The 14674-nt window shown below is 49.2% G+C and overlaps 1 protein-coding gene and 1 long non-coding RNA gene across 34 annotated transcripts in view; one reads left to right on the forward strand and one right to left on the reverse strand.

Annotated features, from left to right (window-relative positions):
• Tacc2 (transforming, acidic coiled-coil containing protein 2) overlaps positions 1–14674 on the forward strand; it is a 211725-nt gene that overhangs the window by 113391 nt on the left and 83660 nt on the right. For 29 of the 31 annotated variants that reach the window (XM_063263499.1, XM_063263527.1, XM_063263507.1 and 26 more), the window contains one exon: positions 7519–7653. The exons of the other annotated variants lie outside the window; for them this stretch is intronic. In XM_063263499.1, the coding sequence (XP_063119569.1) occupies positions 7519–7653 (135 nt within the window). The remainder of the gene's footprint in view (positions 1–7518; positions 7654–14674) is intronic. 31 annotated transcript variants of the gene reach the window in all.
• LOC103691241 (uncharacterized) lies at positions 5472–13408 on the reverse strand. 3 transcript variants are annotated; one of them, XR_005499490.2, is made up of 4 exons: positions 13172–13408; positions 12448–12575; positions 10699–10844; positions 5472–5616 (listed from the first exon to the last, which is right to left on the reverse strand). It is a non-coding gene; the product is annotated as an uncharacterized LOC103691241 (long non-coding RNA). The 3 variants fall into 3 exon arrangements; XR_005499489.2 differs by lacking the exon at positions 5472–5616 and adding an exon at positions 8732–10430; XR_005499488.2 differs by lacking the exon at positions 5472–5616 and having other exon boundaries at positions 8732–10844; positions 13172–13407.

Genomic DNA, 14674 nt, shown 5'->3' on the forward strand with positions numbered 1-14674 from the left:
ACTGGCCCCTCCCCTGCCTGCTGATGCTCTGGGGTCAAAGGAGAATTTCTTGTGTGCTCTTCCCAGGAAGGGAGCTGTCCCACTCTCTAAGGGATTCCAAAGATGAAAAGAAAGCCACTTCTTCATGTCCTCTCTGTGGATGCCATACTTGTTCTCTTTGGTTTCAGTTCTGCTTTGACATGTCTGAGTGGGCCCAAGTTCTCTAGAACACTTTACAAATGACTAGATTGTCCACAGCCATTTGTATTCCTGTCTGTTCTGTATTTTTACCCAAAAAGGAAAAGAAAAGCCAGAATGGTTTTTCTAGAGAATCCTTTCAGTGCAGTCACTTGTGAGCAGTGGGGCAGGGTATTAAGGTCACGTCAGGAACCACTTGACTCCTGGCTCTTCTCGGTCTGGCATCCAAGCAGGTGGTCTCTCCTTGGATCCTGGGGGGTCTCCACCTGCTTCATGCCAGACTTTAGGGTGCAGCAGAGCAGCTGGTGAGAGTCCGACGGCTGTGCCACTCAAGTTTCTACTTAAGAATCTAGATGGTTCTAGTCCCCAGGGGTGTTCCTGCCGCTGTTCTGGGGTCCATGTGTAGTGCACACTAGGTAGAGGCAGTCTTGTCCTGGGCACAGGAACTCAGGACTACAGACTCCTGGGCCAGCAATTGGTTGCTGAAGCTACCCGTGACTTCTGTCAAAAGAGTCATGACCCTGGGGGAATTGTGCCACTGGTGGGCATCATGGCCTTGGTTTTGAGACTGTGGAAACCCAGGATTCCTGCTTCTGTTTTCCCTTTGTTCCCAAATCTTGCAGGGGTTTTGTTCTTATTGGTTTGCACAATAGAGCTCTTTGTCTTTGAGCAGATTCGAATGTCTCCCAAAAAGTTAGCTGAGTCTTTATGTAACAACCAGGGAGTCACAACAACTGGATCATAAAGTGGGTGAGTCGTTTTCTAATGTGGAAAGGAATTCTCCAGCCCGAAGGACAGAATTCCGTGAACAGCTCCTTGGCCTCCCAGGGCTGTGTGCTCTGTGCCTACTGCACTGAGTGAGGTTCCCTTGTTTATTTGGAACCTTTGTGTTACCAGCAGGTGACCACCAGATCACGAGGTCCGGTATTGGCAGTTCAAACACTGACAATCCTGAATGGCTCATACTGAAAAGCGGTGCTGTTCTCGTTTGGTATTTTGAGATTTGTGCGCTGTTTAATCTGTGCAGGTGCCTTTGGGTTTCATGTACCATGTCCTTGACGTCAAAGACCAGCCTTTTTCTGTATCTATTTTCTTTTAAGGATTTATTTATTCATGTATACCAGTGCTCTATCTGCCTGTACACCTGCAGATAGACCAGTAGAAGGAGGGCCTCAGATCCATTACAGATGGTCGTGAGCTGCCGTGTAGTTGCTGGGAATTGAACTCAGGACCTCTGGAAGAGCAATCGGTGCTCTTAACCGCTGAGCCATTTCTCCAACTCCCCTGTATCTATCTATTTGTATGTTCATCATGTATTCAGGGCATATAAGGAAACATATGAACGGGAACCCCACTGAGCTGCTAGTGACATCAACCCCTCTCTTGTCATGTGGGGATGATGTTATTGATGACTTTCTCCTAGTTACTTTTTTTTTTCCTGCCGAAGTCCTGCTCAGGCCAAGCATAAGGATACTGTCCTTAATTCTCGGGTGCAGACTTAGCTGTGGGCAGGGAGAGTAGGTAAAACCAAGGGAAGGAATTGACCCGCCATTCTCTTGCCCTCTCCCCACTCTCCGCTGTCCCGAAATCTGCTGATCAACATGATGGTGATGTTTTCGCACTCAACAGCCCGGGGACTGGTGCCCATGCGTGAGTAGGTCTCATTAGTGACCGGAAATATCTGGATATGTGGCCTTTCTTAGCACCTCTTGGGTTGGCCTTTGGACCTTTCCGGAGGTTGCAGCTCAGAACCATGCTCCCTGATCCTCACAGTTCACACCGCAGGCAGACTGTCCAGTGTTTGCCACAGCAGAAATTTTAGAGCACTTTTCTGCAGCTCGTTCCTCACTTTCCCTCTGAACCGAGTCTGTGGCCCAGGGCCTGCCGTGTTACGTGAGTGATTGCGTGTGCACTTGGGGATTTGAGGATGAAAAACATCAAGAGCCTGTAAGGGAAGGCTGTGTGCTAAATGCGTTCCAGACGGTGCTGTGAAACGGGAGATAAGATGGCCATCTGGCCCAATAGGCCAGGATGTGTTCAGCTTGCACCTTGGGGGCCGTTATCATCCTCTTGTGACAGCCAGAGTCACTCTGGTCTTTGTCTTGGGACAGGGGCTTAATGTGGCAGCCCCAGCTGATGTCTGAAATGAAATTTGCTATCAGTTCAGTGGGAACTCTGCCAAGAAGGACTCGAAAGCCCGGAACGGAATCAAAGGATAGCTGTTGGGGAATGGCTCTTTTTGTAGCTGGACAGTCTGGCTGTGGGTCTGCATGCCAGCCACTCAGCTGAGTTCTCTGTTATGGGTGGGTTGACCCTGCTGCCCAGTCGCTAAAGGGACCGGTGGCTGCACAGGACCTTGGCAAAGTGCCAGTTCAGGAGAGCAAACTGACCTGCAGGTAGTGGTCCTAGATGGTCAGAGGTCCTGTCCAGCCAGGCTTAACACTGTCTTGATTGATGATAAATCCCGGCTGGCTGCTAAATTGTGGTGGTTTGTGTCTTCCCTATCTGTCAGTTCAATTCTTTAAAAAAGAAAACAAGTTTAAATTAGTTTTTTTTCCCTTTATCTTCCAAAATTAGGAACACTGCATGAATATGAGTTTGGCTTCCTTTTTACTGTCCTATGGTTTGGAAAACATGGACTAAACCCTTACGTGGGAAGAAAGGATCATGGATATTTTTAACCAGGGGGACTTTGCATGCCTTCTCTGTCTACCTTTACAGAGGACAGTGGGACTACTCTGAAGGCTACACGAGAAGGTGGACATGGAATCGAGTCCGTTTTGAAGGGCTCTGCCCTCCTTGTGCCAGATTTGGCAGACACACCAGGGGTACCCAGCGCAGGCTGGGAGCGGTCCTGGGCGGAAACTGTCGGCTATAAAGTGCTGCCTTCCTGAGAATAATGTCTTTAAGATGGTCATCACTGGTCACATGGGGCCAAGCAGAGACAGGAGCTGGCCAAGGCTGTTGAGCAGGAACTCCTACCGCCTTCCTGTGTCTGCTACAGCAGCCAGTGTTCTCTCAGGAAGCGGGAGGGAGCAGGGAGTGCACTTAAGGTCCATTTCAGATCTGGGCCCAGGGCAGGTTCTCTGGGTATGACTTAAGAACTCAGTCACAGTGCCGCACTGAGAAGGCCCTGTGACTGGCTGCTTCTCGAATTCCTGGCGCTTGTTAGAACATGGCCGGCTGGAGCTAGAGAGATGGCTCAGCGGTTAAGAGCACTGACTGCTCTTCCAGAGGTCCTGAGTTCAAATCCCAGCAACCACATGGTGGCTCACAACCATCTGTAATGGGATCTGGTGCCCTCTTCTGGTGCATCTCAAAACAGCTACACTCTACTCATATAAGTAAAAATTAATAAAAAAAATATTTAAAAAAAAAAAGAACATGGCCGGCTGTTTACCCTGCCCTTAGTTATATCCATTTTGCGTGTAGACTCCATGGCCTGCTCTGCCTTGTCACTTAGGTCTGGCATTCCCAGAACACAGAACACTTGTCCCACATTCAGTGGCCCAAGAGGTTGTGCTGCCAGGTGAGGGATGGAAGGGCCTGCTGCTTGTGGAATGTTCTTGAGTGTGCCCCACTTGTGATGGCAGAGACTCTTGCCTCCTCAGGGATCCTAGTCTAGCAGAAGAGTAGAGCACACTTCCAGCAAACTACCAGACGTTCAGGGGGCCTGGTAGCCACTATCTCCCTTTCAGGTGAGGACTCAAGGTCCCCTCCAGATGGAGGGCTGTATAAATAAGCCATGGTACTGCTTGGGGCACTCCAGGATTCATCTGCTGTGTGGAGCAGGGAGCTGTAGAGGTGGGCCTGTGTGTGGCTCCTGAGGAATTGAAGAGAGTTTCAGGTGAGGTTACATCCTGACCAGACTTGAGCTGGGCCTTTGGTGGCTGAGGGAACTTGAACCTAGGGGGACAAACCCTGAGGTATACACTCCTGGATACCCCAGGAGTTCTGCTCTAAGATGAGGAAGGCCTGGGCCACAGAGGTGGCTGGACAGAGAGGACTGAATCCGGAAGAAGGAGGTGACTCAGCGGAAGAGGTGATCAGGGGTCCTGAGCCTCTGAGAGCAGGAAAATCTCACAGTCCTGACTTCCGGTGTCAGTGTCCAGCCTGGGGGGAGGAAGGGGAGGGGAAGGGGGAAGATGAAGAAGAGGAAGAGGAGGAGGGGGAGGAGGAGGAGGATCAAGAGGATGATTGGGGGGAGGGGGAGGAACCAAAGAGGATATTGGAGAGAAGGGAGGGGCCAGGGGGTGTTATGGTACTCCTGTGTGGTATAGTGAGTCACTCAGCTTCCCTGCTGGGGCCTGACTATCTCAGTCATGGATGAGCCAAGAACTGGCTACGGTGGGAGGGAGGCTCCATTCTTAATTGGGCTGTTGAGTCATTTGTTTGGTGCCTTCTGCTAATGGGAACTGGTCAGGGCTGGAAGGGTGTGGCTATGGAGCAGAGGGGAAGAGAGGAGGGAGCTGCCCATGGTCCTTTGGGGACATGCTGGTGATAAGCAGGCTGCCCAGACTTCTAAACGGGGGATGTTGTCACTGGGTGACCCTGGAAAATTCTCCTTGGCATTTTTGAGGAGGAACAGTAAAGCTAAAGTCTAAGGGTATCCATGACAGCTGTGAGCTGTCAGGACCACAGTTCTGAGGCCGTCTTCCCTACCCTCTGGTAACTTCCTTCACAACCTAATGGCAAGAACCCTTACAGTAATACAATTGTTACTCAGTGTACCTTTAATTAAATTGAATCTTCCTGGGATTCGGAAAGTGAGGGAGCTCAGCCATTAGAGTCTCTCGAGAAAGCTGAAATTAGTCTAGCAATTTGCTTTTCCCCCCCTTTGCAACAGAGTCTCTCTGTGCAGTTCTGGCACTCAGTATGTAGACCAGGCTGACCTTGAACTCACAGACCCACCTGCCTCCTCCTGAGTGCTGGGATTAAAGGTGTGCCCATCAGCAGTTGGCTTTCCACTGATTGTAAGCATGGATTAAGGCTGTTCAGAATGACATTCTCTGAAGGAGGTTAAACAGCCCCCAGCAGTTTGCTTTGTTCGTTTGCAGCCACTCTTTTGTATTTTGTTTTGAGACAAGGATTTACTAAGCAGCCCAGGATGGCACAACCTCATGATGCCTCTGCCTTGGCTTCCCGAGTGCTGGGATTATAGGTGTGGACCCCCATGTCTGGCTTGTCTTTCAGTTTTTATTCACTGTGGATTAGCTTCAGGGTCCTACAAGGATCATAACTTTATGGGCTCCACCCCCAACTTTGTGGGGCCCTTGAGGAACTGGTAACGGGGCTTTCAGTTCATACCGAGTTTGCTGCTGACACACTCTCTCAGCCCATGGACTTTACGGGCTCTCTTTTCATGGGGGATGATGATGCTTCGTGTTCATAGCCTGTCTGGATGCTGGATCACTGGGGAGCATAGCGCAGACGTGGGTGCTGTCAGTGAGGAAGCACAGCTCGTGGTTAGCAGGTAAAGGCACTTGCTATGAAGCCTGGCAGTCGGAGCTAGTTGTCCATTGATATCCACATGTGTGTGCTATGGCAAATGCATGTGTGTACACACAAGCACATGTATGCATGCACACATGCACATACATTTACACACCAGAACAAACAGACAAAAACCACCACAGCTCCCACATCAAAGCGAATAAGAATAAAATAAAAGTTTTTTTTTTAGGTTAACCCAAATTCTGTGTTTCAATGTAGATGTAGCCTCATGATGTTTCTATAGTAACAGACCAGAGAAAGTCATGAATCAAGACAATTTTCAAGTACATTGGTGGGAACATTAGGTAGGCAGGTACAGCAAAGTGGGGACATTTGTTACAGCCTCGGATGCTATGTTAGCTTCTGGGTTGGTGGAAGGAAGCTAGAGGCCTGCCTGTATATTCCAAAAGATTTACCTCAGTCTCTAGGATGTTGGATCACCACGTAGGTGGGTAGTAAATGTCTATTTATAAGCTAAGATAGCTCAAGAGAATTCAGTTCCAGACCTGAAATATTCTAACTCGTTAATTATCAAGTTCTGATCAGTCTTGTAGGTTCCTGGTTTTCACGGTCCATGTTCCTAGAGAAAGCTGGGGACAAGGGCAGCCACAGTAAGGCATGGAGGTGCTTCTATGACTCTGTTAGGAAGTGGGCTAGACACGAGAGGGTGAAGGATTGCTATTTTACCAAGGGAGGAGCTGCCTGCCCGGGAGTTAGGCCTGCTATGGGAACAAAAGAGGCTGGGCAGAGCCATGAAGGGAGGGAAGGGCAAAGCTGGGGTTGATTCTGTGGAGCCTGCTAAATCGCCACAGGGCCTTAAGTAGGCGTGAGACTCCCTTTCCAGGGCTTAGGGTTTGGACAACTAGTGCAGTGGCTGCTGTCTTCCAGGGCCAGGCTTGATGTGGAGGCAGAGCCTGAAAGGCCGGCTCTAAGCGTAGCATGGTGACTCGGGAACCAGTGTTCTATGGCTGTTTTCCCCTAAAGAAGGAGTCCTGCACCACACACACCACAAAACCTCAAACTCCAGCTGCCCCTGCAGCCTGGGTCTCAGGCCTTGCTTCTGAGTCATCAAACTCCAAACTGGCTGTTGAGAGGCTGTCAGCCGACCAGCTCCCGGCTGACAGCAGTGTGGCTGGTTGCAGGGGCTGGGAGTCACTTGCTTTGAAAACCAGTTCCCAAGCTGTAGATGCCTTGCTTTTTGCCAAAGCTGATAGTTAAGAACCTCTTAGGCTTCATGCTTGTGCCTTTTGGCTTTGGACCTGTGTTTCCAGGTGCATCCTGGGAGGCCCCTGCACACTGGCAGGTCCCCTGGCTGACCAGGAGGGGGCAGACGTCTACCACATGAAGGGTGCTTGTCTGCATAACCCTGGGTCCTAGTCAGAGCTGTCACCTAGACCCCTCCCCCACCCCATACGGGTCCCTGAGTGACCCAATGGCTCTTGCCATTTGAAATTTGGGGGCGAGTTGTGGAGAGTTTACAGAATTTTGTTTTAATTTTCAACTCAGAATTTCATTGCATGCCCCAAACTGCTAGAATACTTTTCCATAAAAATCTTCAAGCAAACCTCAGATAAGAAAATACCCAGGGTTTGCAACACTTGAGCAGTTAATGAATCCCCACACTTTATTTTATTTTATTTTTGCAGTCGAATGAGGGAGGAAATGGAACTAGAGGCTGTGACCTCCACCATGTCTAAGTCGGTGGGAGCCCAAGGAGAGCAGTGTGCTATGTCTTTAAATAGTCCACTCCACAAATGTGGGTGGTTTGGGTGGGGTGAGAAAGGACGGATGAATGTGCCATTAAGGAGCCGAATTCCATTTGGAATAATTCTCCTATTGTGCCCCCAGCACCTCCCCATCTGCTGCCCATGCAAGTCTTGCTCCTGTGGCCTCAGAACATGCAGCCTTGGCTTCCGCCGCAGCTGGTCCTGGAGTAGAAACCCCCACTGCCTCCTGCCAACACCTGGCCAAGAACATAAACAGGTAATCTGCAAGCATTTCTCCTGTAGCAGCTGCCCAGGAGAGAGCAAGTCTGGGTGGTCTCTCTCTCTCTGTCTCTGTCTCTCTGTCTCTCTCTCTCTCTCTGTGTGTGTCTCTGTCTCTCTCTCTGTCTCTCTCTCTGTGTCCTAGGGTGAGCTGGGTTTAGGATGGCGCCAGCAAGGCACTGACACCATGTCTGTAATCACTTGGCTTGTAGCTTGGCTTCCTGAAGCAATGAGTTCTTCCGTAGCAGGGGCACAGTATGTAAGGCAAGGACTCCCGAGAGGCAGAACTGATAGACTGTGAGTGTGAATGTTCCTTCTGTAGGTTTCCACTTACAGGAGACTGCGGGGAAGGCAAAACTACAAGGAATGGAAAGTATTACGGTGGCCAGGGTGGGAGCTAGAAGATCTTAACTGTAACATCACAGCCTGTCCTGCATCTCGACTGTAGTCGTGGTTGTGAGACTCTGTCAAGCTGATCCAAGGGTGACCTGCTCTCTGATGCAGCCAATCCCAGGGACGCAGAGCTTGCTTCCTGCTTCCTGGATCTAGTAAATGTGAGCTACCCACTTGTCCCGTGTCTGAGGCTCCCAAGGCTCTCACACAAATTGCGCTGTGTTTTGCCTTGGAGTGATTATTTCCTGGATTCTCCATTCCAGCACTTTTTACGTCTTATTCGCTTATGCACCTGAGAGCCAGCATCATGGACTTGAGTTACTCTGGTTAGGCACCATGCCAGGGACAGGACACAAGCTTAGAAGATACATGCTGCCTGGCCCTGTGGAGCCTTGAGGTCTCTGGAGAGAGAATGATGCCCTTCTGAGACATGATGGCTCAGTAGGATTAATTCTGTGTGGGCTGAGGACACTGGGGAGGGAATAGATATTACCTGGGGAGTATCTTTCTACATGTGTCTGGACCCTGAGGGTGGAGAAGGCACGCATGGTGAGAGAGCAGAGCTGAAGGGTCTTTAAAGTGTAGAGGCTTGGAGCCTGCAGCCTGTGAGGGGAGTAGACTGTGATGCCGCAGGCAGGGTCAGGTGGTCACCACCACAGGCCATAAGAACTGGGGTCTTTATCTTTGCTTCCTTTGGTAATGTTTTTATTAATAGTTTTTTAAAGTACAGTTTTGATTTACAGAAAAATATACAAGATAAAAAATAATATTCTGTTTATCTAACCCACAGTGCCCTCTGCTGATTTTCTATTAGTATTGTTTATGCTAATATGACACTGTTACTGACCCCCTATTGACCTGTTCTTGTTACCTGACGTCTCCATTACTTGGAGTCCTGTAGTTGGTCTCTAATGCCCTTTCTTGTCCCAGGTGACACTCAGGACACGATTGATTTTAGTTTGCCTACATGCTCCTCGGTCGTGGCAGTTTTCAGGCCTGTCTTATTTGGTGATCTTGATAGTTGATAGTTCGAACAGTTCAGGTCAAAGTACCACTCAACTGGAACTTGGCTGATGTCTTTCTTATGGTTAGACTGCGGCCATGATTTTGGATGAAGATGATGGATTTAAAGTGTATCTTTTCTTTTTTTAAACTAAGGTTCTGGAGATGGTTGAATAGTTAAGAGCACTGGCTATTTCTGTAGAGGCCCCCAGTTCAGTTCCCAGCACCCACATACTGGCTCACAACTGCCTGCAACTCCAGTTCTAAGGCATCCACCGCCCTCTGCTGGCCTCTGTTGGCATTGCAGACACATGCTTCAGGTATGTGCAGGCAAAACATTCACAAACACAAAATAAAAATGAATAAACCTTTTTCTTTTAAATATAAAGCACATGCCATGGTGTTTATTTGGAGGGCCAGAGGACAGCTTTTTGATGCTGGCTTTCACTTTGCACCTTTACATGGGTTCCAGGGTTAAAGTTAGGGGGCCAGGCTAATATGGTAGGCATATTTGCCTGTTGAGCCAACTCTTGGGCCTAAAGGTATCATTTTTATAAAATGGAGGGTCCCAGTGTCAGCTGATGGATGTTGGTGTTGATTTGGCTGGATGGCTGCTCTCGGCCATCCTATAGCTACTGAGAGGGTGTCATTGTGTGCTGCCCCACTGCAGGGCAGGCAGCCATTCTCCCTTCTGCTAGGGGGAGGCCTACATAAGTTATTTATGATCCTTTTGCATGGGAGGCTAGTCTCTCTCCCCCATTTACTAATGTATTCAATCACTTATTTATGTCAGTGTGGACTCGTGGGCATTTGTTTTATACTTTGGGCTCTAATCCAAGGCTGCTAGATTTTGTTTCACACAGCTTTAGTTAGCCCTGGGCTGTCTTGCCTGTCTTTTAAGTGTGCCCAGAAGCCCCTGGGCAGAACAGTGATGTGATCAGATTTGCATTTTTAAAAGGCCTTGGTAGCTTCCTGTCAGGGCATTGGGTGATCGAGGATTGATGGCTGATGTGCCCTGAGGCTCCATAACCAGGCCCAGCTGTATACGTGGGCCTGTGGGCCTGTTGGGCTCCCGTTGCCTGTGTAAGTGTGCCCTCCATCTCTTCTGTCTTCCTGTTAGTCTGAAGGCCAGTGCCTGGATGCAGGCGGCCATGTAAATCACATCTTTCTCCATCTGATGAGTCCTTGGTTCACAATACACCAATTAGCACTTCATCTCATTGAAATGGAAGGTTTGATTCACCAGCCTGGCCAGAGTCTGAGGTTCTGTTTCCATTTTCCATAGAGATCCTTCGGTCAGGGCCAGCTGCCGCCTATGTTTTCATGAGGCACCGACAGCCACAGGCCCCACGGCTGTGGCTTTGTTCTCCCTGCTAGGGGCTTGGGAAGGGGAAAGCCAGCAGTGAGACCTGGTGTCCTGGGAAAGGCACATCTCATTAGCTCTACGGATGCTCAGTTATTGCAAGCCTGCTGGGCACCTTCTGCAGCCCCCCCGCTTCTGGAGGCTGCTGTGGACATGCTGTTATAACTCCACACTCCAGGCTAAACAGCTTGCTTCCCCACTCCCTTGTACCCACTGGTGGTCGTTTGGCCACATGCTTGTGGAGAACAGATGTGTCTCGAAGAGAGAGGAAAGGAACCCACTTACAGAGGACTTAGCATTCTGCTGAGCAAACCCTCCTGAAGCCACAAGCTTCTCTGGGAGAGAGATGGTGACTGCTATGTCCTGCTTCTGGCCATAGTACTGTCTCCTCCAGCATGGGCCTCTTGATGCCTTTCCCTGTCCTTCCAATGCTGTTGGGAGAGATATGAGAAGTTAGGGATGCAAGGTGAAAGCCCTCCTTTGTGCCAGTGTAGCCTGAGCCAGCATTGCAGACCTTGGGCCAGAAACTTGGAATCTTGGTACATAAGGCCGAACCGACTATCACCCCTGACCTCCAAGCTGACCTCTCACTGTCCTTTCTGGGGACATCCATTTCTTAAGAGTCAGTGGCTTTGGGAACCTGGCTTAGGACTACCTACCTGAACAGGCCCAGAGAAAGCAGTGTGGAGAGGCAGCTCACTCTTCTCAGGGATAAAGCTGGTTCCTCAGTGTCAATGCAGGGGCCCCAGAGAGCAATGCACTATGAGAAATGCTGCCCTGAACCACAGCCTGTGAGATTGCCAAGCTTTCTGATAAACTGTTCCCATGTGGTCCAAATAGCTTCCATCCCTCTACCAAAGCTTGCCAAAACTCAGGAGCTTCCCCTGGGTAAGAGGAGAACAGGGCTTTGCTTCTCTCCTAAGCAGAGCCTGGAGCTCTGTGGGAAGCACTGTGCTCTGCTTCATACTTGGCCCCCTTGCGAGCTCCCCACCCCAGTAATTCATTTTGTGGGCAGAGTCTTGATTAGGTTTTCTCTTGGTTGTTATCGTAATGAAATACACAAGGCAGGGTAACTTTATAAATTAATCTATGTAGTTAACCGGTTTGGAGGCTGAACGTCCAAACAGGGAGGCACGGGTGTGGAAAGCATGTCTTCAGTTCCTTTGGCAGTTTCACCACAGAGCATTACATGCAAGAGTCTGTCTAGTCTCTGTCCGAGACTTAATTACTGGGCTCTCTACATTAATATCTGAACCTAAGTACACCCCAACGTTACCACCTCTAAATCAGTTTCCACTTTTTTCCCCACCCTTAACCGTGGCTTTGAGGATGACACTCCTGCGTGGGTTTGTGGGGACCAATCAGAGTATATGCAAACAATATCGGACCTGCATAATCTTCTGATATCAGGGGAAAGGCTGGATTATGGGGGATGAGAGTCTCTGTGGGCTAGACCCTGCACCCACCAGACTGGGGACTACTCCAGTGTTTCATAAGCCAGGTTCCAGCCATTGCTCTGTATTGAGATCCTCTGTCCCATGGCATCCTAGGCAGGAGCATACAACATCTCCCTCCCGTGAGGAAACACAGGCTCTTGCTTCATCTCCTGTACACGAGCGGGAGCTGCTAGGCACGGAGGTTTTGCTCTGTGCGTCTGCTTTCACTAAGTAGGCTAATCTCAGTGGCTTCACTGCAGGCTCGGGGGCCAAGGGAGGTTTGCTTCCCTCTCTAGAAGGGGCAGAGCCCAGAGCAGCTCTGTCTCCCTGGGTAGAAACAGTTGGGGAGAGAGTGGCCTCAGGATCCCTCCCTGGCCACTGTTCCCTTCTTCTGGAAGGGGATGGGAAGTGGGATGGGAGCACAGCACCCCCTGGCACTGATGGAGAAAAGCTGCTGACCTTCCACCCTGTGCCCCTCTGGGCTGGATTCTGAGGTTCTAGAGTAGCCCGGAAAGGAGTCATCCACCTACCCATCTATCCAACCATCTACCCACACATCCATCTGTTCATCCACTCATCCACCCACAGATAAACATACCCGGGGATTTAGCAGCCATATCCTGCTTGAATCTGATCTGCACTCTAGTGTCAAACTTAGAGGTCACAACTTGTGCCTCAAGCCAGGTCCAGCTGCCTGTCCTCAGCAAGCCCAGTAAAAAAGTCAAACTAAAAGTAGAAAGCAAAAATAAATTAATAATAATAATAATAATAATAATAATAATAATAATGGATAGTTACTCAACTTAGCCACGTGGGGAAGAGATGTGATCCAGTGAGCATCTCTTTCTACCTCACCCCAAGTCTGTCTTTGGGATCCTGAAGTGAGATTACAGTTTAAATACAGGCCCTAGGACACAGCAAATGAGCAGTCCCAGTCAAGGTCCTGCCCACACGTACCAATCACTGTCTGGGCTTCAGTGTCATCCCGTCTGGTGTCTGACAAATCTACAGAACCATGTAAAATGCGTCTCTCAGAAACAAGTTCCCTTTTGCATGAAATTTAAAAACAAAACAAAACAAAACAAACAAACAAACAAAAAAAACAACCAACCACGCTAATGCCTGGTGAACAGGCAGAGACCACGTTCTTTCCTTTTAGCCAGGGCCTGTCTTACCCACGCTGGCTGTCTCTCCGGATCTCTGAAATCACTCTTCTCCCGTCTCACTAAATTCTCATGGATGGCCATTGCCATGCATGCCCTGAGCTTCCAAATTCCCATGGCTGGCTGGGATGCACTCTTACACACCACACTCTGCCTTACCCTTCTCTGGAACCCAGTTGAGTCAGCGTGTGAAGGAAAACACCACACAATCTTGTTTTAGAATCAACAGGTTAACACAATCACTGGGCGCAGAATCTAGCATCCTAATTTTATAAACTATTCTGTATTAGAAATCCTCTGGTGGTTCCACCACTCGGAGTAACAGCCTTTGGCTTCCTACATTCTATCTGCCCCCTTGCTCTTGCTCTCCAAAAGGAAGTTTTTTCTCCTGCCTTCCCTCTTCCTCTTCCTGACCTGGAAGTCCCGCCTACTGGCGCAGTGATTGGTCCCTGTAATGGTAATGTTTATTTATTAGGGAAAGACCGTACCACAGTTCCCCTCCTCTGGCACTCTTGGAAGACCTCATTTCTTCGGGGCCCTTGGTTTCAGTTTCTGATGCACTGACAGATGTCTCTTTAGAGTGCCTTTATGTCTTCCAGGCCAGTTATACTTCTATGTTCCAATGTCCCTTGGTCTATTTCTGATCTGTGTGATACTGGACAAGTTACCTGACCATTCTGAGCCTTAGTTTATCTATCTTTAAATGAGGGTAGTAGTGACCACCTCATGGGGGTCAATGTGATAATCAAATATATATGAAGCAAATAGCTCAGAGGGGTTTATAGTGTGATTAGGTTCTTGGTGAGGGTGAAGAATGAAGAAAGGGGGCTGGAGAGATGGCTCAGCGGTTAAGAGCACCCGACTCCTCTTCCAGAGGTCATGAGTTCAATTCCCAGCAACCACATGGTGGCTCATAACCGTCTGGTGCCCTCTTCTGGTGTATCTGAAGACAGCTACAGTGTACTTATATATAATAAATGAATAAATCTTAAAAAAAAAAAAGAATGAAGAAAGGCAACCACCTCTGGGGGTGTGGAGCAGCCCAAAGACCGCAGCAGACAGGGAGAAACCAGAGAGGCTTGATGGAGGGTACCTAGATTATGGGCAAAGTTTCAGGTTAGTTCTGGAATGGCAGGAGGTTGTGGTTGGTCCTGGGGGCCACTGGGACCCAAGATGTTGAAAAAGGAAATCCATCCATTCTCTTTAAGCAAGGGAGAGTTGGGATGGAATTTAATTTAGGATGATTTCTGGTAGTAGGGGAGGGTAGATGGAAAGCAGAGGTCAGAGGTCAGAGGTCAGAGGATCATGTGGCTGTCACCATGATTCAGGTAGGAGACAGTGTTGGCCTGAACTATGGTGGTAGCTATGTTCTAGAGAGGGCCTGAGTCTGTCTTGTGGCTCATTTTCTCATTCACCCATCCACTCATGTCTGTGGAGTGCCTCCTCTGGCTAAGCCTGAATCCAGGTGCTGGAGGTGTAGTGGTGACCCTGCATATGGGAACCATGACAATCTGAGACTCTGAGATCCATTAGTTAGCCTGGTCATGTCTATGCCCTGGGGTCTTTCCCAACATTTCCATAGGGTCAGCAAGACAGGGCAAGACTCAGGTCAGTCTGAGGCCACAGGACAATTGTCTTCATGTGTACAAATCAATTCCTGGG

Source organism: Rattus norvegicus, chromosome 1 (assembly GCF_036323735.1).
Source record: "Rattus norvegicus strain BN/NHsdMcwi chromosome 1, GRCr8, whole genome shotgun sequence".
NCBI classification, from domain to species: Eukaryota; Metazoa; Chordata; class Mammalia; order Rodentia; family Muridae; genus Rattus; species Rattus norvegicus.